This window comes from Eumetopias jubatus, unplaced genomic scaffold (assembly GCF_037043125.1).
Source record: "Eumetopias jubatus isolate StellerSeaLion01/CBP00866 unplaced genomic scaffold, mEumJub1_p1.0 scaffold_5, whole genome shotgun sequence".
Taxonomy (NCBI): Eukaryota; Metazoa; Chordata; class Mammalia; order Carnivora; family Otariidae; genus Eumetopias; species Eumetopias jubatus.
Window position 1 is genome coordinate 150,113,259 of NW_028274811.1, and position 23,504 is coordinate 150,136,762.

General features: G+C 49.7%; 1 protein-coding gene across 1 annotated transcript in view; it reads right to left on the reverse strand.

The window, feature by feature from the left end:
* The window catches only part of ICE1 (interactor of little elongation complex ELL subunit 1), a 56,400-nt gene extending 42,519 nt beyond the window's left edge, over positions 1–13,881 (reverse strand). Inside the window, exons 1-3 of the mRNA XM_028122653.2 lie at positions 13,619–13,881; positions 1,276–1,334; positions 709–743 (exon numbers count right to left, since the gene is read on the reverse strand). Of these exons, the coding sequence (XP_027978454.1) occupies positions 709–743; positions 1,276–1,334; positions 13,619–13,702 (178 nt within the window). The 5' untranslated portion in view covers positions 13,703–13,881. The remainder of the gene's footprint in view (positions 1–708; positions 744–1,275; positions 1,335–13,618) is intronic.
* Between the last annotated feature and the right edge of the window lie 9,623 nt (positions 13,882–23,504).

A 23,504-nucleotide genomic window follows, 5' to 3' on the forward strand; every position in this document is an offset into this window, starting at 1 on the left:
ATATACCCACGCTAATTTTCATGGGAGATTTCATTCATAGAGTTTTCACCACGAAATGCAGAAAACACAATTACGCACACTATTTTCACCCTAACGATAAAATATCTCACCAGAGGCCAACTACACTACAGGTGTTCTGAATGGTTACTGAACAAATGCTGACCAAATTTGTCTTGTAAATATAAAATCACACTGTGATTATGGACATATATGTGTTTACATACACACACACACACACACACACACACACACACACACATATAGTCATTCTCTACAAATCATAAAGCTAATTAACAAAAGCCACTTATCCACCATTTTGAATATTCCTACACGGCAGGTCTTACAGAAATCCTGAGAAATTCTCACAGTATACTATTCAGCTTAACTTTATTCCTAATCCTACAGAACATGTCACGTCCTGAGTACAAATGAAAAAGACCTACCCATTAAAAAAGGAGGTGACCTGAAGAAAATCAAAATCAGTGACAAAAACATAATATTCTAAAATAGAGACCAGGAGTCTTCATTCATCATGAAACACGTACTCACAGGAAAGGACTCATGTTCACTGTGCTGCTCAGAAGGGTTCCTTCCTTCGAGGCTGTAAACACTACCTTCCAAAGATAACTGAAAATTCCCACGGTTCTTTTCAGAAACTATAAATAAGTAAATTTAAAAACTCCAAGGGAAAAGCTAATAAAAGGATATCATCACATTTCTTCTGATATTCTGTTAATAAATTACTGCAACGAAGAAAAGAATTACATTACTTTTTTGATCTAGAAAATATACTATTAAAATCATGTTTCAAAATATGCTAGGCATCTTTCTTACTAGGCTTCCTGCAACAAATCATGTTTAATTAATTAAATATGTATACACACACACACACATATATATCACTTTCAATTCCTTAAAAGTGCTGCAATGATATATGAACTTTAAAAAAAAATAAAAATAAATCCCCTACCATGGCTGTGAAATACTGTGAGGAAATCAGAGGTCCAGGCCTAAAGCTAAGAAGGCTTTAAAGATAGAAAACAGCTTTAAAAAAAATGCCACTCAAGCAAAAATCACTTCCTAACCCGTAGGCCTGCTGTAAAGGGCTGCAGACCCACAACACAGACTTTAGCCTGCAGACAAGGCTCACCAGGGTTCCACCATGACCCACAGCCCATGGGCCCCAGATGAGAGACTAAAGGCCTAACACTCCACCTGCTCTGGCTTGTCTGTCAGGTTCATGAAGCTCAAGAGAACACATGAAAACATACTCACTCTGTATTAATAATTTTCTGCTTCAAGGTAATTAGTGCTTCAACATATTCGTTTAAATTCTGAAAGAAAAAAACAGCTACAGTCAGCTACTTGTTTCTATAACATGAATGACTCTAAATGTACTTTCTGTAACGTGTGACTTATTGTAAAACGTGAAAATATTTACTCTCGCATAAATACAGAAATACATAAAGATATTATTTACATTACATAGAAACCCAGACCTACTCTGTGTGTATCCTGTATCTCTCTGAATCTTTCTTTAGGTGGATGGCGCTCTCTCTCTGACAGTAAGGGGGTCGTGCAGACTCTCTGTGTGCTCTTAATCAGTGAGAATCTGGTACGTATTCACTGTTTTAGTTCACTAATTATAAGTAATCATGTCTACATCTCACTCTGCATTGTCTCTGAAAGGATTTAAGACATCAAAAAGTCACATAAATATAAAAAAAGCAAAAAAATAAAAATAACATGGGAAGAACAAAGAGGAATATTACAATAGGGATGAAATTCAATGAAAAATTCATTTTATAAGGATCTATATATTTTAGGGACCAACTACAAATCTGGCTCTAAATTACTGCTATCAATTCAACAGGGAAAACACCATTAGTTACACTGCTCAAAATGTTCCCAAGACTTAAAAAGAGATATTTTTTTCTTTCAGGTGACTTTTTCCCCTAATATCTTCATATTTCATTGGTAAATACTTCAGAAGAACTTATTTTTCACTGATTATCCCAAAACATCTTTTTTCTAGGTAATCCAAATGATTTTGAGAATTACAGAATTACTTCCCTTTATAGTAGTCTCTGTATCTTCTTTGCAGTCAGACATGTAACACGGTATTAGTTACAATAAAAAAGGTCCACACTGAAATACGTAAATAAAAAGTCTTAGTTTGGGGCGCCTGGGTGGCTCAGTCGGTTGGGCAACTAACTCTTGGTTTCGGCTCAGGTCCTGTCTTGGGGTGGTGGGATTGAGCCCATGTCGAGCTCAATGCTCAATGATGTGCAGCTCGGAGTCTCCTTGTCCCTTTCCCTCTGTTCTACCACCCGCCCAGGCTCATGCACGCTCTCAAATAAATAAATAAATAAACAAATAAATAAATAAAATCTTTATAAAAAAAAGTCTTTGTTTTCGTATACTCCCACCACCAGTTAAAAATCTCTACTCCTCCTTGTGTATCTCCTCTCAGAATGTTCCTGCATTTGTAAATGACATATGGATGTGCTCAGTCCACCAACTCACTACTGCAGGCCATTCAGGTTCTTCTCTGTCTCCACCAATGCACACCATCAGTGTCCCTGCCCATTCCTGTGAGATACTATCTTTCCTTAGGATCAAGTCCAAATAGGTTTCCTGCATTAGTGATAGTGATGAGCTTTGAAAATCTTAGAGCCATTTTCCATATATATTTATTTACAAGTGTGACTGAGAAATCTCTTGCCATTTAGTTTTTCTCTTATTAAAAGCTCCTTAACATTGTTTGCTCACTGGTGTGGTTGCACTTTCTTATGAGCTGCAATATTTGAGCAATAGCAACATTTCAATAAATGTTACAAATATATACATAATGTCTGTCACTTGATCACTAAAATACAACCATATAAGCATGCAGAAGTTTTAAATATTCACAGAACTGAATCTGTCACTTTTTAAAAAAGTTTTGGTTTCCTGATATATTTAGAAAATTCTATCCCACCCAGGATGCTAAAATAAAAGGATTTTTCTCTCTGTTATTCTAGTACTTTTATGTTTTTTTGTACTTATATCTTCAACGATTCTAATATTCTTTATAGTAGACTCTAAACATTGTAAGTCAAAAGGACAATGAGTGGACCATTCCATATTTGTATTTGATGTACATTTTGCTTTCCACATTCAAAAACAATCTTTCATTATATACCAAATAAATTTCATACAACAACAGATTTCTGGGCAGAGGGTAAATAATGCATCTGCTTTTACTCCCTCCCTAAAAGCCAGCTAAAACTAAAGCCAAGAAACTTTTTCCCCAAAGGCAAAACCCACAAAGATGAGAGCAAAATAAAAGACAAGTGGAAACTGGAAAGCCAATTCAAGAATACCAACTCAGCAGGCTTAAGAAAGCGGGAGAGGTGGGAAGGGGGGAGAGTCCGTGACACCAGGGTGCTCTGAGACAGAAGGCCGGAGGTGGCACTAACAGAACTAGTGGCAAGCTTTCTTAGAAGCATTAAATCCTCAAATTCCTACCTCTCTGCCCCACCACCGACCAGCAAAAGGTTTGCTGTTTGAAGAATTCTCTGCCTTGGACACTGTGAACACCGTGCCAAAAACAAAGGGACAAGGCAGCCCTATGCACACTGACCTGACACTGACCACCTGCTTGTCCCCATTAAGCTCCCAGACAGTGGCAGCCAATCCTTTGCCCTCCGGGCAGGAGACTGAAAGTGCTTTCTCTGAGGATATCTAACCAGCACTGACATGAGATATCCTTCAAATAAATGGCCCACCAGACCTTCTGCAATGAAGCTCAAGGCCCAGATGCCCCATACACTCAGCATTTCCAGCCAACATATTAGCCAACAGTTTTAATAGAAACAATCATGGATTTCCACACATCAGAGAGAAACCTGTAACATGAAAGTGAGACCAAAACAAGCAAAGCAACTTGGAATAAACAGAAACTGAGAAGAAAACTGCAAAGATTAATATGATCGGAGATAAATGTTATATTCACGAAGCAACAATATTTTTGAAACGAATATACAGAGTTCCTAGAAAATTTTTTTAAAAGCTCCTAAAACTTAAAAACATCTACACCCCCTAGGATGGCTGAAACCAAAATGGCAGATGACAACAAGCATCAGAGAGGATGTGGAGAAACCGGAGCCTCGGATTCTGTGCCCGAGGACGACGTGGAGCGGCTGTGGCACATAGCAGTCTGGTAACTCCTCCAAACGTTCCACAGACTTCACCATGTCATTCAGCAATTCCACTCTGAGGTCTATGCCCAGGAGAGCTGTAAACACACGTCCATGCCAAACTCTGTGACTTAGAGCTTTTATCCATGCTAGCCAAAAAGTAGAAATAAGTTAAACGTGTGTCAGATGATGAAGGGATAAATGAGATGTCACAAAGCCATACCACGTGATTACTCGGCAATGAAAACAAATGAGTGACACCTCTGACGACAGGGATAAACCCTGAGCTACATGCAAGGGGCCGTTCACAAAAAGCTACATGCCATACAAGTCCATTCATATGAATTGTCCACACCAGGCAAATCCAGAGACCCAGAGACAGATTAGTGGTTGCCAGGGACTGGGGTAAGGGAAACAGGGAATGACTGCTAATGCCTAAGAGGGTTCCTGGCAGGGGCATGGGGGGGGCGAGATGAACGTGTCTTACAATTACAAAGTGGTAACAGAGTTGCTTAACTGTGACTGAATTAAAACCCACTGAATCGTACGCACAAAAAGGATGAATTTTATGTGAATTATCTCTCAGTAAAACAGTCAGAACTAAATTAAAAATAGGGAAGCAAAATAAAAGCCTCAAAAGATTTGATAAAATTGAAAAAAAAAAAAAGTTCCCCCAAATAATGCAAAACACAGACATGAGAAAGAACAAAGACAAATAAAAACAATTGGAGTATCAGTGCAAGATGTCCACATGCCCAACAATAAGAGTTCCAGATAGAAAGTAATAGAAAAGACAGAGATAGTCAAAGAAATTGTGATATTTAAGAAATCTCAGAACTGAAGCCAGAAGTTTCCAAACTGAAAGGTCCCAACACATAAATACAAACAGAATCCAAACCATGGAACATCAGCACCAAATTTCAGAGCATCAGAGACAAGCAAAGACCCTATAGGAATCCCAAGAGAAATATAAAACCAAACAAGTCAAAAACAAAGAATTTGGAATCAGAATGGCTTCAGCCTTGAACAACAATCCAGAGACCTAGAAAGCGAGCCTTCAAAATTTTGAAGGGAAGTGAATTCCAAGCTACCTACATCCTTACTTAGGGAGGTACTGAAGAATGTGAACACGATCCACCCAAAATCACCCAGACAAGATGACCTGGCATCCAAGACAGAGGTAATGGGAATCCAGGAAGGCAGCTGTGCCCCAGAATAAAGCAGATGCAAAGGCTCAGGAGGAAATTTTTTCCCTTAAGAAAGTGACAGAATATCTGGTGGAGTGAAAGCATTAAGAGGGCATTTCTACCTAACTGGCACAGAGAATTCAAGTAAATGTAGTTAGTATTCACCATGCATTTAAATCAGGATTTTTTTTAATACAAGTGATTCTTCCTTTATTTTTCCCCCATCCTCTTTCCAGTTCTTTGCTAGTGGGCCTCATCTTCTCCACCTTGCTTCCAGATGCCATTCTGTAATGTTAAGTACTATGCAAGAAACATTCCAGAAACCTGACTCTAGAGTCACACACAGATGGATCCAAATTCCTGTCCCACCTCTTTCTGGCTGAGTGAACCTTGGGCAAGTTTGTTTAGCCTCCCCCTGCCTCAGTACCCTTTCCAATTCCACAGATAAGGAGACTGAAACTCGGGGAGGGGCAGAGCTGGACAGCTGTTAAACCCTTAAACAGAAAGGGTTTAACCTAGTCCCTGGCATACGGTAAATAGTCCTTAACATTTTCAGGATGAGCAAGTTGCATTAAGGATACCATCATTCATCAGGGAAAACAAGAAAACACATGGGAAAGGAAAAATAATCGTAATTTACTCCAGAGTATAGCTCTGAATAACATATAATCATAATAACGTCCACTCTGAGTGGTGACTTAACCGAAATCCTACGTAGGCTGAGAAGACTGGGGAAGCAGCAGGAGGAATGCTTAGGCAGGGAGGGTACAGGGTGGAAGGAGAGCTCAGTCTGCATCTTCCAAAGGCAGAAACTGAATAATATGCCCTACACTGAAAAACAAGAAGTAGCAATGCAAGTCTATTACTCAACGATACTAAAGCTCATCATAAAACACAGTGCAATTGAAAGTGGGAGGTGAGCGATGCGGCTGGGAGCTGCGGGCTGGCTTAACACGTCTTGTACATCTAGCTACCTCTCTCAACTGTGTTCATGTATATTTGATAAAGAATTTAAGACCACAAAACATAGCATTACACAGGAAAAGCCAGAGACTAAGTACAGTCTCAGTTCCCTACAGCATTCTAGGCCCTGACTTTTTTCCTCAGAGCTCAAATTCAGGCAGATAATGCAGCACCCTAATAACACAGTCTCGTTTTTCTCCAATCTAGTCCGAACGCTGCCTAAGATGGTTGCAACTATTTCTAACGTAGCTCGGAAGCATGAGCGAGCAGCAGGCTGGGTTGCAGCGGCCTATGTGCATTTATGGGGGCACACTGCACCCCAGCACCGTCCAGCCTCTGAGAGGAAGCAAGGTACGGGGTGCGCCCATCCAGGAGAGCTTGAAGTGACATGCTTCCGGACTGCTGCTTTTCTCCCAGTGGTCTTGCTCTTCTGGAACTCCCACTGCAATGCTCAGGCTTCCCCCTGGTCCCCTCCCCTAACCACCTTCTTTCTTCTTTCTCTGGCTTCTGGCTTAGTCCCTGAAGCTGTACTTTATACTTGTTCACTAATACAATTCCCAAGCAGCACGTTCTATTACACATACTTATTCCCCACTTACTCCTTTTCCAAAGCGTACTGTTTTAATTTTATCCACACAATACCCTCTGGAATGTCACTGTGAACGTTTAGCACTTGAGAAAAAGAAAAGAAATCCATCTATGCTCATTTTCCCTCCCTTCTCAGAGAAGTGAATTCAACACAGTGGCTGAGCACACAGGGCGAGTAGGGGGCAGCAGGATAACCCGGGCCCAGGGGCAAGCCAGGACTCGTGGGGCGGAGGTGGGGAGGGCAGATGCCAGCGCGCTTGGGAAAATGGCAGTACTAAACGAGTCAGTACAATGTGAAGATACGTAGCAGATAAATGCAGGTAACAGGACAAGTACATTGCCAAAGTCAACCTCAACATTAACATTACAGGCTGGAAGATTCTTGTTTGTGGTGGCTGTCCCGGACACCGTACAAATGTTCGCCAGCGTCTCTGGCCTCCACTCATTAGGTGGCCAGAGTACTCCCTCGACCGCCAAGGTGTAAGTGCAGAGTGAACACAGCAGGTCTGAGATGCTGTCCCTGGAAAGGCCTGCTAGCAAAGTGGGCCCTTGGTGGTATCTGGGAACTTGGATTTCTAGAGGCTTCCCACCATTCTCTCAATGCCAAGAGTGGCTCCCTGTGCTTAACTGCACAACGTGCTTTATGCTGAAACTTGCTTTCCTTCTGGGAGCCTGGCGTCTGGGTATGTGCTAGGTAGGCATATGCATGTGACCAGCGCCCAAGAGACACTCTGTGCCATGTCACAGCGCGCTGTTGGAGAACTTCAGTGAGTCCAGTCACCCTCACTGGGCTTCCTCGGGACCCCACCCCATGCATGGCCTGTCCTCCTGGCAGATTTTGCTTTGTATGCTCTCACTGTAAGAAGCCACCCAGGGAGTAGGCCAACACTGCGCTGGGGGTGGGTTTGGGGATCCCTGATACAGTGTGACCTCCCACAGTGTCTCCAGACCTTGCCAATGAGAATAAAAGGCTGTGCTCTTCAAGCTTTCAGGCACATAAGAGGCAGAGAAAGACTCAGTTGGAAGAGGCTGAAGAGACATGACAGTGCTCTACGACCCACGTCCCCAACGGGACCTGGAACCAGCAAGGCAGGTGGGATTCTTGGGCCTGCAAGCAAAATCTGAAGGGCCCAGGGATGGGACAGAGCGGCGGCACCAATGCCAATGTCTAGGCTGGAGGGCTATGGGCTCATTCTGTCAGAAAGTGGGGAATTGCGGGGGAAACACACCCTGCAGTGTGCGGGACAAAGAAAGTGTGTGTGTGCATGCCAATGACAAAGCAAACGAGGAGACATCTGAACACCTGGTGAATGGGATGAAGAGAATACCAGAGTTTTTGGCACTACTCTGGTGATTTTCTTTAAGTTCTAAGTTATTTTTTAAAAAAAGTTTTTAAAAATCACACCAATCCCATTAATTGCTCTGCTGGGGGTGGTCTGGCTCACTGCTCAGCTTGCATCCTCTCTGATTTAGGACATTTCCTCCTCCTACTTGTTAACTTTTTATTCATTGCTCTTATGTAAAGGCTACAATGATCTGCATCAGAGCTGAGTGTGTCTCCTGAGCGGTGAGCAAGGACCCCCATGTGATGTCCTCTGGCTCAGAGTGGACTGGAACAAGGCAGGAAGGTAGGAATGCCCACCCCCACCCCCCAACTCCCCTCTGGGAACTTCCCCACCAAACAAGCCGAGAGGCTCTGCTTCCTGGGAAGGCAGGACCCAGTCTCACACACCTAGTCTTCAGCTGCCCTGACCTCATACATTGTGCTTCATCCATCACAAACTACCTTGTCCCACCCCGGTCTCTGCACGTGGTGCCCTCTGTCCACAACACATCCCCTCCACCTCTTCCTCTTACTCAACTAAGAATCACCCTTCAGACAGACCTCAATTCAGATTCACCTCCTCCAGGAAGCCTTCCCCTGTCCCTCCTAGGTGCTCCCACGGTCCCCTGTGCACCCCCCAGCATGGTACTTACCAATATACTCCTTCTGTGGTGGTTTTCTCACCATCTGTCACCCCAACTAGAACACGAGCCCCAAGCCTCCTGTTCATGACTGTATTCCAAAACAAAGCATGGCATCCTAGACCCAGTGATGCTCAAGAAATGTTTGCTCACTGAATGAACTACAATTTTGTGAGCCTTCTTTGTAATACAATCATTTACAAATCAGTATGTCTAAGAGAAATCATGGTTTAGGTTCCAAATGATGAAGTTCAAACCACTGGCAATTATCAGTGGGAGCCCAACACAAGCTTATATAAATAACAGGCTCAAATCTGCGCCAAGGGCAGCTAAACACCATCTATTCTGAATCTACTGTAGTGGCATGAGCTCAAAAGTATACCCATGAGCTCTGAACTCTCACCAGGATTCCCAAGGGTTAAACTGTTTTGCTCTGCAGTGAATGGAACTGGTGAAGAGGGACCTCTCCTCCACCAGAATAGAGCAATTTGTGCCACTGGACTGAAAACAACTCAGCTTAAGAAGTGTGTAAGTGCACACTCTCACCACAGGAAGGGACCCACGCTGCTCTGACGTGACTACTCAAGTCCGGCAACCCATAGGGACCTTGGGCTGGAGCTCAGTGACCAACCATCACCACCACTGAGGGCGGACACAGACAGGAGGTGGGCTGCGGGACCACAAAACAAAGGATACCTAACAGGTGGTTAAGACACACACTTTCGAATGGAGCGACAATCACAGCCAGACCCATTTGTCAACACCGATGCAAAGAGGACAGGGAGGAAGATTTCCAGCAAGAGGAAAGGACTGCTCCACTCAGGAGAGACAGCCAGCTTCCCGCTGCGGTTCAGAACGAGCCCAGCATGGCCACGACCGCCTCCGGTGGGGAGACACCTGCAGCCTGCCTGCCCATTCTCGGCCAGGTGCGAGGTGCCCACGTGAAACCACCCAGCAGGCCACCTTCTCTGTGCAGGGCACCCCCTAGCCTCTCTGACACAGTGTCTCTCAAGGAGGGAACCCGGCAGCCTCTCCTAAGGTGATGTATCCTGACTGACAGATCCCTGTCTGCTCCACTCTCGACCTTTCCCACCCTCATTTCCTAGGTGCTTCTTGTTTCCCCGTTTCCTTTCCTCACCATTCCATGCCTGCCTTCCGTCAGTAGCCAGCAGCTTCTCCCTCACTGACTCCTGAGGAGGCACCTCATCCCATGCCGTGCCACAAAGGTTCTCAAAATCTCTTCAAGTGACAGAACGTGCTCCCCCATTCTATCACCATCTCTCCCCCCCAAAAATTCTTACAAGGCACTCCACGCCAACCCACCCAGGCGTCTGCTCTATCTTCTCAGCAGGCCATCAGGTGCTCTGGAGGCCTGTGTTCCACAAACGACAAATGGGAAAGCAGCTGAAAATTCCCAATTCTCAGCTCATTCCAGAACTTCAATCCCACATTTCCAACACCTCTTCTGTCTCGGTTTCCACTTCTCTTCCCTCTAACAGTTCTCAGTCACTCGGGTTTTAATCGCTGGATCTTTTATTCCCCAGACCAGATCTGAAATCCATCTATTCTTTGTAGTTTTTCATATTGAGACCGTTTTGCTGTTTTATTCCCATTCCTGGGAAGCTTCAATTCACCCAGGCTTTTGTTATCACTAGCGTGCATTAGTAAAATAACGTTCCGGAGCTGGGTGCACCTCCTCCAATCCAACCTGTACACCACCACCTGCCATTTTTACCAAAAACACCACTTTTATGTGGTAATTGTGCAAAACCTCTCTCTACTCCATAACACTGACAAAAATAAATGTGTATATATATATATATATATTTTTTTTGGTGGTTACCACTCAAGATCTTCAATAATCTGCCACATACCTATCTTTACAGCCTTCCTTTGCAAAATTAAAGACTCATTCAAGATTCTACACGTGACTAATCCTCCTCTTCCCCTAAAACGACATTCCAGGCAAAAACCCCAGTGCAATGGAGTGTTCTGACCTAGCGAAGAGGTCTGCAAAGGCCCCAGCCAGGCCCATCCTTTTACTGCTGCCTGCGCGGCTTGTACCTTACAATGGGTAGAGGACCCGTGAACAGACCACAAGTCCTCCATCTTGAGGATCTTGCTCCTTGCAGAACAAGTCTGCAGACCCCTGGACTGACAGATTTAACGGGATTCCTCCTACTGCTGCTCCGAGAACCGCTAGTGGGAATGCGGCAAGGATGGAAAAGGGGGGCTTCTCAGGAGACTGGAGCCAGAATCTCTAGGCCAGAGAGCACACTGGGTTCACACAGGGCTGGAAGCAGCGGGGACCAGTGGGGGGTGGGGGGGATCATGAAGATGGAGTCAGGATGCGAGAGAAAGACAGGAACCAAGGATGACCCCTAGTTTCCGGCCAGGTGCTACTTTTAGCTAAGATGAAGACTACTATGGGTAGACCAGGTTTCTGGAGAAAGACGAGATCCACAACTGAAAAGTCTTAACTCCTGCTGTCCTCCTGCACAGAGGCCCCCAACAACTCACTATCCTTTCAGAGTAAAGGCCACAATTCACTATCCTTTCAAGCCAAAATCGTTCGATGGTCTCTAAGGGCCCACACAATCAGACCCCTCTTTTACTGATGTCATCAGACTTCCTGGCTATTGTTTTTGTGCCCCCCTCCCCAAATTTGTACGTTTAAACCTAACCCCCAAGGTGACACCTCTGGGAAGTGATTAGGTCAGGAGGGCAGAGTCCCCATGAATGGGATTAGTGTCCTTTACAAAAGACCCCAGAAAGCTCGATTCCCCCATTAGATGATCCACCACGTGACAGGGCGAGAAAACAGCCACAAACCAGGAATCAGGCCCTCGTCAGACACCAAATCTGCCCATGCTTCATTGATCTAGGACTTCCCAGTTAACAGAACTACAAGGAATAAGCTCCTATTGCTTATAAGCCTCCCAGTCTAGGGTATTCAGTCATAGCAAACCAGAACAGACTGAGGCATCTACATTCACTCCACCCCAGCTACAAGGGCCGCCTTCCCAAGCACATCAAGCAAGCCCCCGTGTCAGGCACCCACACCTGCTCTTCCCACTGTACGGGACACTCCCTCCTGAAGTATCTCCAAGCTTATTCTCTCACCCCCTTTGCTCAAATACACCCTTCTCAGAAAGGCCTTCCCAGTACTTCCCACATAAATTCCGCCAGCCAGTAGGCCCTTCCTCGCCCATTTGTCCTTTCCACCTTCTCTGCTTAATTATTCTCTACCATATTATCTCCCCATGTAACTTGTGTAACCTGTCTCCTCCCCCCCCCCAGAATGGAAGCTCCAAGAAATCAAGGATGTTTGCCTTTTTTCCTGCTGCTATAATCACATTGCCTAAAACACAGCATGTGACCTATACATACTTGTTAGGTGAAATTGGCACAAAGAATAAATATAATTTATTAAAGATTCAAAAGAACTTCACTCATGCTCCTGGGGTTTTAAGGGAAGAGAAATAAAAGCCCGTTATACGTGCCTATACAGTGCAGCTCAGCTCAGACAATGGCTTAACTCTCAGCTTTCCTTCCATCCAGAAGGCCAGTGCATGATCCCTTTCTCCCCTGTTCTCAACACTTAAAACGTTTGGGATCAGGTCATAGATAATGCACTTAAAAAAAAAAAAAAAAAAAGGCTTATCTCGATGGCCCGTGGCCTACATTCCTTTCTGGTCTCTGCGCAGCCACTCTCCGCTCTGCACCGTTCACGTCAACCGGGGACCGCTCCGCTCCTCAAAGGCACCCTGCTCCTCCCTACCGCACAAGGGTCCCACCTGTTAATCCCTCCATGGAGTCCGTCCCACACCTCTCCTGCTCAACATTCAGCTCTCCCTAGCTCAGCTCCCCAAAAACATCCTGCCCACCAACCCAGCCAGGAGACAAGACCACCATTCCAGCTCCCCCTCTACTTTCTTCAGAATACGTAAAACCTTCCAAAGTCTTACTTGGACACGTGTCTTACTTTTAAGAGCAGATCATCTATGCTGTTCACCACCGTGACCCTGGTGCCTAGAACACGACGTCGGAAACGCTGACAATTTAGTTCAATCTAGGAGGTAGGATGACGCCCCACTTTGCCATTAAAGGCACTGAGCCTAGAAGTTAAGAAACTCTCGACGTCAGACAGCGAAGAGGGCCTAGTCGGAAGCAAGTACCGGGGCTCTTCCCGCTCCCTCCCACGGCTCGGGGCCAGACACTAGTGCGGCCTCTCCCGTCACTGTCGAGACCAGTCGGTTCTGCCGGGGGAAGCTCCAGTGACTGCCAGCCCTCAGCTGACGAACGACCCCCCGGCCAACCCGCACGTCGCGCCTCCAGGCAAAAAATATTTCAGGATGAGCCAGAGCAATCGAAAAGCTCCTTCCTCAGAGAAGAAGCTTCCCTCTGCACTTCACCCGTCACTCGTCAACCGCAAAGCCGGCCCTGGGGAGCCCTGAGACTGGGCAAGCGAAGGGGCCCTCCAGACCCCGCTCGCTCCGCCCCACCACCACCGCACCACGGCAAAGGAGTCCTGGGTCACCATCCTCAATACAACAAAGAGGCGGTTCCCCAAACCACTGCAGCAGAAGGGGGAGCGGGAAGGGGAGGGGGGGGCTTCCGCCGCCGAGCGGGAGCAGCGCGCGGGGGCGCAGCGCGCGCGGCCGGACCCCCAGCCCCGCGCCCTGGCCGGCCGACTGAGCTCCTCCGCGCCCTCGGCCCGGGAAGGCGCCGCACCTGCTGCAGGGAGGCGCAGCCCTGACACCGCGAGAGGTCCGCCGCCGTCCCGGGCGCCGCCGAGTGGGTCTCGCCCGGCATCATGGTGCCAACGCCGGGCCCTGTGGGCCCGCGCGCCTCAGGGACCCGCGGCCTCGGCCCTGTCCTCCCTCCGCTGACACCGCCGGGGCCGCCGCCTGCCAGGCCGCTTCCCGCCGAGTCCGGGCGGGTCCATCCGTGCACAGAGGTCCCCGTGGAGCTGGCGAAAGGCTCTCCCAAACGGAGCCGCCTCAGGCACTGGAGAGAAACGCGACCCGGCGCGGCCCCCGAGCGCGACACCGCCCAGCCAGGACCCCGCCCCGCCCGAGCCCTCCCCGCCCCTCGCCGCGGCGTGGGTCTGCCCGGGGCGCCGCCTGAGCAAAATGGGAAGGGGAGCCGGGCCGAGGCGGCCGGAGAGGCGCCCACAAAGGAAGAGCCGGAGAGATCAGAGGCATCGGAGGTGCACCCCTTGTGCTGCCTAGGGAGTTAATCTTTTATTGTCGGCTTGCTGTGTAACAGACTTTCCGTAGATACCTAAAGCCTTCAGCGAGGGGGCGGTGACCCCCCTTGATGACGTCACTCGGGCGCCTGCTTGACTGGAAGGACCCGCACCCGGACGGGCAGGTGTGTGCGATTTGTAACCGGAGGGAACCGCTCTGTGCGAGCCCTGCCGGGTACCCGGAGGAGCTGGACGGCTGCGGCTCCCGACGCCCCGCGCGGCGGACGCCGCGGAGCGATCCTCCGGCAGCGCCGGGCGCGCTTCAGCGCCTCGCCGCCGCCCTCGCGACAGTGGTCCTTCCTGCGGGGCCGTCTTTCCTCCTGGCGGCGCCCCGTGCCTGCCGCGGTCCATTTGTCCGCGTGCCAGACCCTCCCCGCGGCCCGAAGCCCAATCAGAGACCGTAGCCGGCCACCACCAAATCCCACGTTAATGCCTCTTGAGGGGGGGGGGGGGGGAAAAATCCTCTCCCGGGCCGCAGTCACTGGGTAAATTCGGACCCAGATCCTCCTCTTGAACGAGGTTTTTCACCTTATCCTCCACCACCAGAATCACCTTTTCAAGGATCACTGTCTTGCTCAGAAACTTCCCGAGGCTTAGCAGCGTCTGGTTGTAAAGTCCAGATTCTTAGCATTCAGTGCAAGCAATGCATGTGTTCAGTAGACGTCCCGACTTTACCGGCTCTTTCCCAAAGGTTCCGTATGGAATTGCCACTGGAAACACTCCCAAGAAAGCAGTCTGGTTCCGCCCCAAATGCCACACCCCTGCCCTTTGGTACCATCATCTGTGGCTGGCACGTGCTGTGGAGTGAGGGGCCAGGTATATCCTAGACCTTACCGCTGGATTTCTTGTCCCTGACACCTCGGGTGGCACCTGACGGAGGAAGTTTTCTGATGGTTCCATTTACCCAAGAGCAGAAAACAAGACCAAGCTTTAAAGGGAATGGAGACGTGAGCAGCACAGCGGGAAGCAGATGGACCTTGGAAGACCCCCGTGGGACCCATTAGAGAGGGGGGAGGAGACCATGTATGAGTCCTGATGACTTTCCATTTCTGGCTTCAGATCCCTGACAAATACGTTTTCACAGTAACTTCCCTTTTATTCAGGGTTTCCCAAATGAGTGGGTTGTTTGTTTTTATTTTGGGTTGTTTTTTTTTTTTTTCTCCCAAATTACTCTAGTGGAGGAGACGCCAGGTTAGCCTTGAGCCTTTTCTCCCTCTGCACTGTCCACCCACACCCGTAGCACGCCTTCTTTCGCTGGCACTCAGAACTCTCACCCCTGCTTTCCTGCCTTACTGCGCCTGTTTCTTCCCCTTTGCCTGGAATGCTTTCCTCCCAGCTTCACCAGCTGCAATCAGCCAGGTAGTCCTTCCAGGCCCCACATTTTACCTCCACCACCCCGAGTGACACCCACCCTTTTTTCTGCACTAATTTTTTTATAACAAACCATTTTGACTTGGATCACAGGGATTTTTATGTCTTCTAAGACCTCTCAGTTTTCCTTTTAAACCTTGTGAAGTGCTGTACACAGTAGGTGCTCAGTGAATGTCAGAGCGGGTCAAATTTGCTGCAACTAATTGAAGGTAAAAAAGAAAAAGCACTCGTGCAAAATTTAGAATGCATTTGTCTCTGCTTCTGCCCATCTCAAACCAGTCCTTAGGACATTTAGAGAAAGAAACAAAATCTTGTTTGTGTAATGCAGGGTCAGCAAACTCTGTGAAGGGCCACATGTTAACTATTTCAGGCTTTGGGGACCTGACAGATCTCTGCTGCCTATTTGTCATTAGTTTTTGGTTGGTAAAGAACCACCTAAAGACATAAAACTTGGTTGCCTGCCGGGCTCAGTCGGTCGAGCATGTGACTCTTGATGTCAGGGTTGTGAGTTCAAGCCCCAGGTTAGTTGTAGAGATTACTTAAAAATAAAATCTTTTAAAAAAATGTAAAACTCATCCTTACCTTGAAGGCTGTACAAAAACACATCATAGGTAACAGTGGGAATTGATGTAGGTCACTAATTGAGGAAAACTAAAAATTGGGTTTTTCCTCTTTCCCACATGAGGAGCCACACCTGTTCGTCATTGTGATGGAAACAAGCAAGTGTCTACACTGCAGAATCATGAACAGTGAATTTAGAGCTACACACCTGGCTTTAAATTCTCAAGTGAGCAGCCTATTTGAGCTGGTATTCCCTTACAGAGCATTAGATGTCATTCAAGTGAAAAGTGACCAGGACAGGGCCAAATCCATAGGATCTACTATGCAGAGAGTAGTTCATAACAAGCTATTGATGTCATGATCCATCTTGGAAAACAAATGTGTCTTTAGTTTACTCACAGAAAAATAGTGGGTTATTTTGGTCTGGGGGGTGTTGCTATTTTTTTTTTTTTAATCATTTTTCGTATCAAACTTCCAAGAAAAATGTTGCATTTTTCTGTCAGTGTCACCAAACGTGGAGGGATGTCTAGATTCTGGCTTCTGATGTGGGGGCACCCTTGTGGTTGTGGAGTCCAGTCCACTGCTCAGAGGATCTGACTCTAAAAGTCTCAGTTCTTGCCCCACAACCTCCCAGATACTCGGTCACTTCTCCAAATTAAAGCTTTAGAATGTAACATAATTAAGAGCCTAGTTAAACTGATGATTTATTAACATCTGCTTCCACTGAAATGGTTAATGGATTTGGTCTAGAAGCCAAGGAGATTATCATCATATGAACTCAAAATGGAAAACAATTTGTTCTCTGGAAGTTCCTATATTTTGCTTCATGAAGAGCCATTCTTTCATTTGATGCACTTATCCATAATAAAAATAAACCATGTTACATTATTTCTTTTAAAACCCCTAGATATGTTTTATGGAGTCGTTGGCGGCTCTAACAGTTTATGATTCAGTGACAGTATCTGATTAAGTTCTATGCATTTTCCGACCCGTGATGTAATGCTAATAAATGGCCACAGGATGCCAGTCTTTCCCTGTGTCCTAGAGACAAATGGACCTCCCCAACAGATTTCTGTTTTCTCCTCTGAGGCATCCCGAGGGAGGCACTCTGCAGGGCACCTGTGCCCCTTCACTGTCCCCCAGGCATGATCCTAAGTTACCTTTGCTCCAGTGTTTCTTACTGTCCTGGGTTAGGCCATGATTTGTCCCCATGGGCAGCAGTAGGCCCTGGACCCTTGCTTAGAGCCCAGGTCCCACCCTGGAAGTGATGCAGAGTCGGGGAAAGATGGCTGCTTCCTGGAAGATGGAGCTCACTCAGCAAGCCGAAGAATCCATTTCCCCAAACAAGCATCGTTTGCAATAGAGCGCAGAACCAACATGACTGTTAATGACAGTTTTAAAGGACTCTCAGGGTTGTGTGACCCTCTTCGGGGGAGTAGGGGGTCACTCCCCTTTTGGAGTATTTTGTAAACACCAGGCAGCTGTAACAGCTTGTCTCCTCAGACACTTCCTGCGGCTCCGGGGATTTGTAGAAGGGAGGTGGCTGGCAGTCTCAGAGAGGGGCAAGGGAGAGAGGACTCTGTTAGGGAGGGTTGGTGGGCAGGGTGCAGCCCCCGCACCCCCAAGAAGAAGGCAGCAGAGGGAGGAGTGGGGTGAACCACTCCAAGCTAGACCTGTGTCCTGGCGTGACTCCACGGGAGCGCAGGAAGGCCAGAGTGGCGGGAGATGCCCGAGCCTGTGGGAAGTGGGGTGGGGAGCACTGAGAGCTAGACGCACTTCAGCATGGGACAAAAGGGAGGGTTTTCTGTGCACTAGGTACCGTGGACCTCTCAGTGGAAGCTGTCCAGGGACCCAAGAGCACAGCCAGGAGGGAGGTAAGATGCCTAGCAGGTGTTCTAGATGCCCGGGCCCAAGGCAGAGTGGAAGCAGGCAGCCAGAAGTAAAACGTGGCTCCCACACCCACGGTCAGAAAAAGTGTAGCTGGGAAGGGCCGGCTCTGGCCACCTCCTGGAGTTGTGTATATTATCAGCTGCTCAGCAAAGTCTGTTTCAGCGTCTCCGAGGCGTTCAAGAACTCCCTGGCCCTCTTCGAAACCGGCATATGCAACTATGTTCTCCTGGTTGAATGTCAGCAGCGGGGGCCTGGCTCGTAAAGCCCTTTCACGGTGTTTGCTTCCTGCCCACAGAAGCAGCGATGAACCCAGGGCACTGAGCCAGCCATGAAGCTACTGTTTCTCAACTGCAGACCTCCCCTTGTGTACCCTGCTTTGTGATAACTGGGAGCATGGAGCCACGTGGCCGCCTTGCCTGCTGGGGCCCGGCAGACTCTGCCGACAGGTAGTGCACTGGTCCACAGCGATGGGAGGAGGGCAAAGTGCCTCGCCTTTCCTCTCCTCCAACTCTGGGTCCTGTCTTTGTCTCTCATCCTTGCTTTGCCCCAGGCCACATCTGATTCCGTCTTCAGTTTCTCTGACATGTGCAGAATCAGCCTCTGAGACACGGGGGACCCTGCCTCCAAGTGCAGAGACCCAGCACCAGGCCAGCAGGACCCCTGCTCCGATGCCTGAATTTGAGGTCCAGCGGGCACGCCCTCCACGTGTCCATGGCTCCTACCATCCTTTTCCCTTGGTTGCCTAGAGCCTGAGGAGTTGCAGGAACATCTTGCAACACAGAAGGTCCCTGCAGGGGTGGAAGGAGGGGACTCACATCAACAACAGGTTCATCCAGCTCGCACGCTGATCCCAGCCGGTGGTGAACCCAAGTCACAGCAGAACCAGCCGTGAGAGAGGGTAACTTTGTCTCCTCGTCCCCCCTCCTCCCGGCCCAACCCTGGAGGGACCCCACAGCCTGGCTGGGGTTGGTGGGCATGGCAGGCTTTTCTCTCCCCCACCCCTGCTGCTGGCATCTGAGAGCAGACCAGAGCTCCAGGGATGGCAGAAGCTCCAAGCTGAAGACAGAAGATGAGTGACCAGTATATTGTACTGGACTTTGTGTTGCCCAAGAACGTCTGTGAGGCCGCAGGCCTGAGACGTGGTCTAGGGTAAGCGCGGCCCCAGGGAGCCAGAGCCGCAGGGATGGGGACTGAAAACTCAAGAGTTGCGGCTTCACGAGGGCTGTGCGCTGTGTGGGCGCTGCCCTCCTTCCTAAGCCCACTGTGCTGCGCTTCGCCGTGGGCACCGGGCACCTGGCAATGCCCGGCTCCGTGGCGCGTACAGCTCGCCACCCTAGGCCGCCGCTCGGAGTGGTGGCGCTCGGCGTCCCAGGTGCTCCAGCCTCCAGTTCGAGGCTCCTGCCCGCACACCTCCTCTGGGCATCTCCCTGCTATTGTTCTGCAGGTCTCATTGTTTTTAAAGATTTACCTATTTATTTTAGAGATTGCGAGCGGGGGGAGGGGGCTCAGGGAGGGGCAGAAGGAGAGGCCGAGAGAATCTTTAAGCAGGCTTCCCGCTGAGCGCAGAGCCTGACGCAGGGCTCCATCCCGGGATGACGGCCTGAGCGGAAGTCAGACGCCTAACCGACTGTGCCATGCCGGCGCCCCTTCCTGTCTCATTTCACTGTCTTACTGTGATATCATTCCTTCTCCCCCAGTCCCCCTCGCCACTCCACACAGCTGAGCATCATCAGGCCCTGTGGGGGCCGCTCGCCAGCCGTCCACCTCCCCGCCCCCGCAGCCACCCCTAGCCTCCAGGGACCACAGCTCCTGCATGGCGCGGGAGCCCCTCACGGCGAGCCCCAGCCGTTTCCCACCAGCATGAGGGACATCCATGGACTCATGACGGGCAACGCAGGCAAGAGGAGAGAGGTGGACAGGCTCCGGATTCCCTGCATCACCTCTACTGCAGTAGAAACAAAGTTGGGACCCCCTTCCAAGGCCGGCAAGGCTCCCCTGGGTCTGGTCCATACCCTGCTTTGTGCATGCTCCCCCACTGTCCTCTAGATCTCCTGGGGCTGGCTTGTTCCCTGGTCCGGATCTCAGCCCACGTGCCCCTTGCATACGGCTCTTGTATATCCTTCACAACAGTACCCCACTTCACCCAGGAAGAAGACAGACGTGAGAGAGGTGAAGGGGCTCCCGGAATGGGAGCCAGGGAGCAGCCACTTGCTCAGCTTGTGTTTCCCAAAGGGAGTGCGGGGAGCCAGGAGCACCTGTTCTGTGAGGGGGCAGGTGTGCTCCTTCAGCAGCTTTAAGTGGATGTTAGTTTATAAACAAAGAGCTGAGACTAGGAGCCATGAAGGGGCTTGTCTCCCAACTTCAAAGGGAGGAGGTGTCAGAGCCGCGTCCACGGGGCCACACAGCATCCCTGCATGCCTCTGCACCCCATCTCAGCCTCCACCTGGCTCTTCTCTGGACTTGGCCCGAATATCCCATCAGCTCCCATCTGCAGGTCCCCCGGGCTCCCCACCTCCACCCGGCTCCCTCCTGCGTATCCCCAGGGCCACCTGGGATATGCTAGGGTCTTTCCAGTAGGGTCTTTATGCTGCAATTATACGTTAACGTGGGCCTGCTCCCCTGCTCACCTGTGTGCTGACTGAGACCGGGGACAGAGACCACATTTCATTCACCTTCTTCTCGTACCTTCTCCAGTGCTCATTCGTCACGCAGCAAAGGCTACTGGATGAGAACCTGTGCCTGGGATTGTCACAGGTGCAGGGGAAGCCTCAGGGAGGGGACACGGGACACACACCCCTGCCCTCATGCAGCTTGCTCCCCCCCTTACTCCTCAGCCGCTTTGTCGGCTTGGACCCGCCTCACCAGGCTTGCTTCTTGAAAGCACCTACACTTCGGGCCCAGCTAGCTTCTAGCTCCTTCCAGCACCAAGCCCGACTACACAATTCGTGGGGCTCAGTGCAAGATGAAAATGCCAGGCCCCTCATTCAAAACTTATTAAAGCTTTTAAGATGCCAGCAGCAAAGCGTGAGAACAAGAGCAGAGCCCTGGTGAGAATGCATGGCACCCCGGGGCAGCGGCACTGCCAGCCCCCTCCCAGCCTGACCTGATCTCAGCCCCCAAGTGGTCCCACCTCCTCCCTGGCCAGAGTCACGGCCAACCCACCCTCAGTTTCAGACTCAGCGCGCTGTAACAGACCTTTGCCCCTATCTCCCCAGTCCTGCTCCCCATTCTAGGCACCAGCGTCTGGCCAGTCCAAGGGCACTGACTGATTTCTCACCCTCGCCAAACTCTGGTTCCAGATCCATGCTTCTCCTTTCTACCTGTCTGTCCAGGTGCTTCACAATTCTGGCTACACAGGATCCCTCCCGCCCATGCTATATATTAGTCCTCTCTCCTGGGGCCAGGTTGAAGACTCCAGGGGGCCCTGGGACATACTGAGTATGACCCCGGAGTAGCTCAAGCATGGGACACTTTTTTTTCTTTTCTTTTAAATTTAATTTTATTTACATTCAATTAATGAACATACAGTGCACTATTAATTTCAGAGGTAGAGTTCAGCGATTCATCCGTTGTATATAACACCCAGTGCTCATGATGTAAAGAATGAACATTTCTAAGAGCAAACATCAGGGGGAGGGGCGTTCAGGCAAAACTGAACTAACAGGATTTTTGCCAGAGGCAGCCAGCCCGACCAGATGACCAGATATCTCCAGAAGAACAGTGGATTAGATTCAAGAGGGTCAGATGTCGGGGGGGGGGGGAGGGGTAGGAGGTGGAGGTTCTGGTTAGACTGACTCAGTGGGACTCTGGATAAGACTGTACAGTGCAGAGATGAGCACAGAAGCCCAGGAGTCAGGGCCTCGTTGAGAGTTCAGAACATCACCAACGTTGGGTCAGGAGAGACTGTCAGAACAAGAGGCAGCTACTGTCCCCTCATGCCTACTTCTGCCAGAGCAGATCAGCCACTGGGGTTTCTCCAAGATGCCATCTCAAGGAGGGATTTGACTCCCAGAAGAAACAGGGTCCTTTGCCAGAGTCAGAGCCAAGGCCAGTTGAGGGGGGTTTTGCTCTTAGGAACTCCACCAGGACATTTCCAAATCAGATGCCTTATAAAGAACCTTCTGGTACAACCACCTCAAGGCCAAGAGAGTGGGTTCTGACACCCTGTGATGAGAGGAAGGCAGATTGCACAAGAGATCCACACTAAGAGCTGCCCTTACCTTAAAGTCATCCGCTGGCGCCTGCCTGCAAGTTACATCTGACCCCCTGATCCTTTTAGGCAGGTCTGGAGGGTCTCTAAGGGACACTGTCCGAGGCCGGTGGTGCTCCTTTAAGGACGGGCTCCCGTGTTCTACTTCATGGGAGTCTCAGCTGCTGCATAGAAGCAGGTACACCAGGACCAGGGGAGCTGTTCCAGGCCAGGAGCCCCGCCTGGCCGCGCTGCCCACCCTCTCCCCCCAGCAGCCCTGGAGGAGGTACACTGGAGGCTCCGTCCCCGCCCCGGGTGTCTGCTGCCACCTCCCCCCCGCCCCCAGCAGGTAGTCTGAGCCCTCTGCTCACCCTCAGCCATGGTTTTCACAGGGTTCTGGGCATTCTGTGTTCTATTGTTCCTTGGAGACTGTGCCTAATTCCCATCCTCTCTGTGCTTTGGGCTCCTGGTTGCCCCCCCCCCCCCCACAACTGCTTCCACTGTGCGTCCTCACAGCCAGACGGGTTCGGTCCCAGGGCTTCTGCCTTTGCATCCTGCATCCTCATGCCCCCTGAGGACCCACTCTGGAAATGGTCTGTGTCTACACTGCCTGCCAACTCCCGGGTTCCCCTCTCTGAGCACCCCTTCCCTGCTAACTGTCATTTAGGAGGACCCCTTGTCCATTTAACTAAAACATCTTGACGGTTATCATGCTGAACAGCATTTCACCGCCATCTTTTTATTATTGAAGTTGAGCTCTGGGGAACCCCTTTCGAGGCTTGACACAGTTGGCCTGCTGGTGTCCTCAGTCCCACGCAAGGAAATACTTTCATGGGTTTGTGAGCTTGGCATGGCGTTTCCCCTGGGCTCTGCCAGGAGGGCCTGGAGATGGTGGCTACTCCAGGTGGGTCTCCTGGGGCTCTCGGGAGCTGGGGCTTTGGCCGGGGGGCTGTCCTGGGCCCTGTGCTGCAGCGTCCCTTGCGTCTCACACTCGATGCAATGCCAGGAGCGCCCTGGCCCAGCCCTGCCAAGATCATGGAAGCTCTCTGGACTTTGCCCCATGTCCTCAGGGATGGAGGAACCACTGCTCTACAGCTCAGCAGTCGCTTTTTAAGTTTTTTCTTGGTGGCCGGAAGGGGGAATATGGAGTCGAGGGAGAGATATTTTTCTTTTCCTAGAAAAGGAGAGAAAAGGATCCAATGCAACATGTCTTGTCCCTGAAAGTGACCACGGTGTAAGCCCGTGGAGCTCTTCCTGTGTCATTTCTAATGTTGGATCTCCCCCTCAGAATAAAATAAGACACTCTCCAGTGCCCCAGAAGGCCCTACAAGAGTTGTCCCTGGCCCCAAGGGACAGAT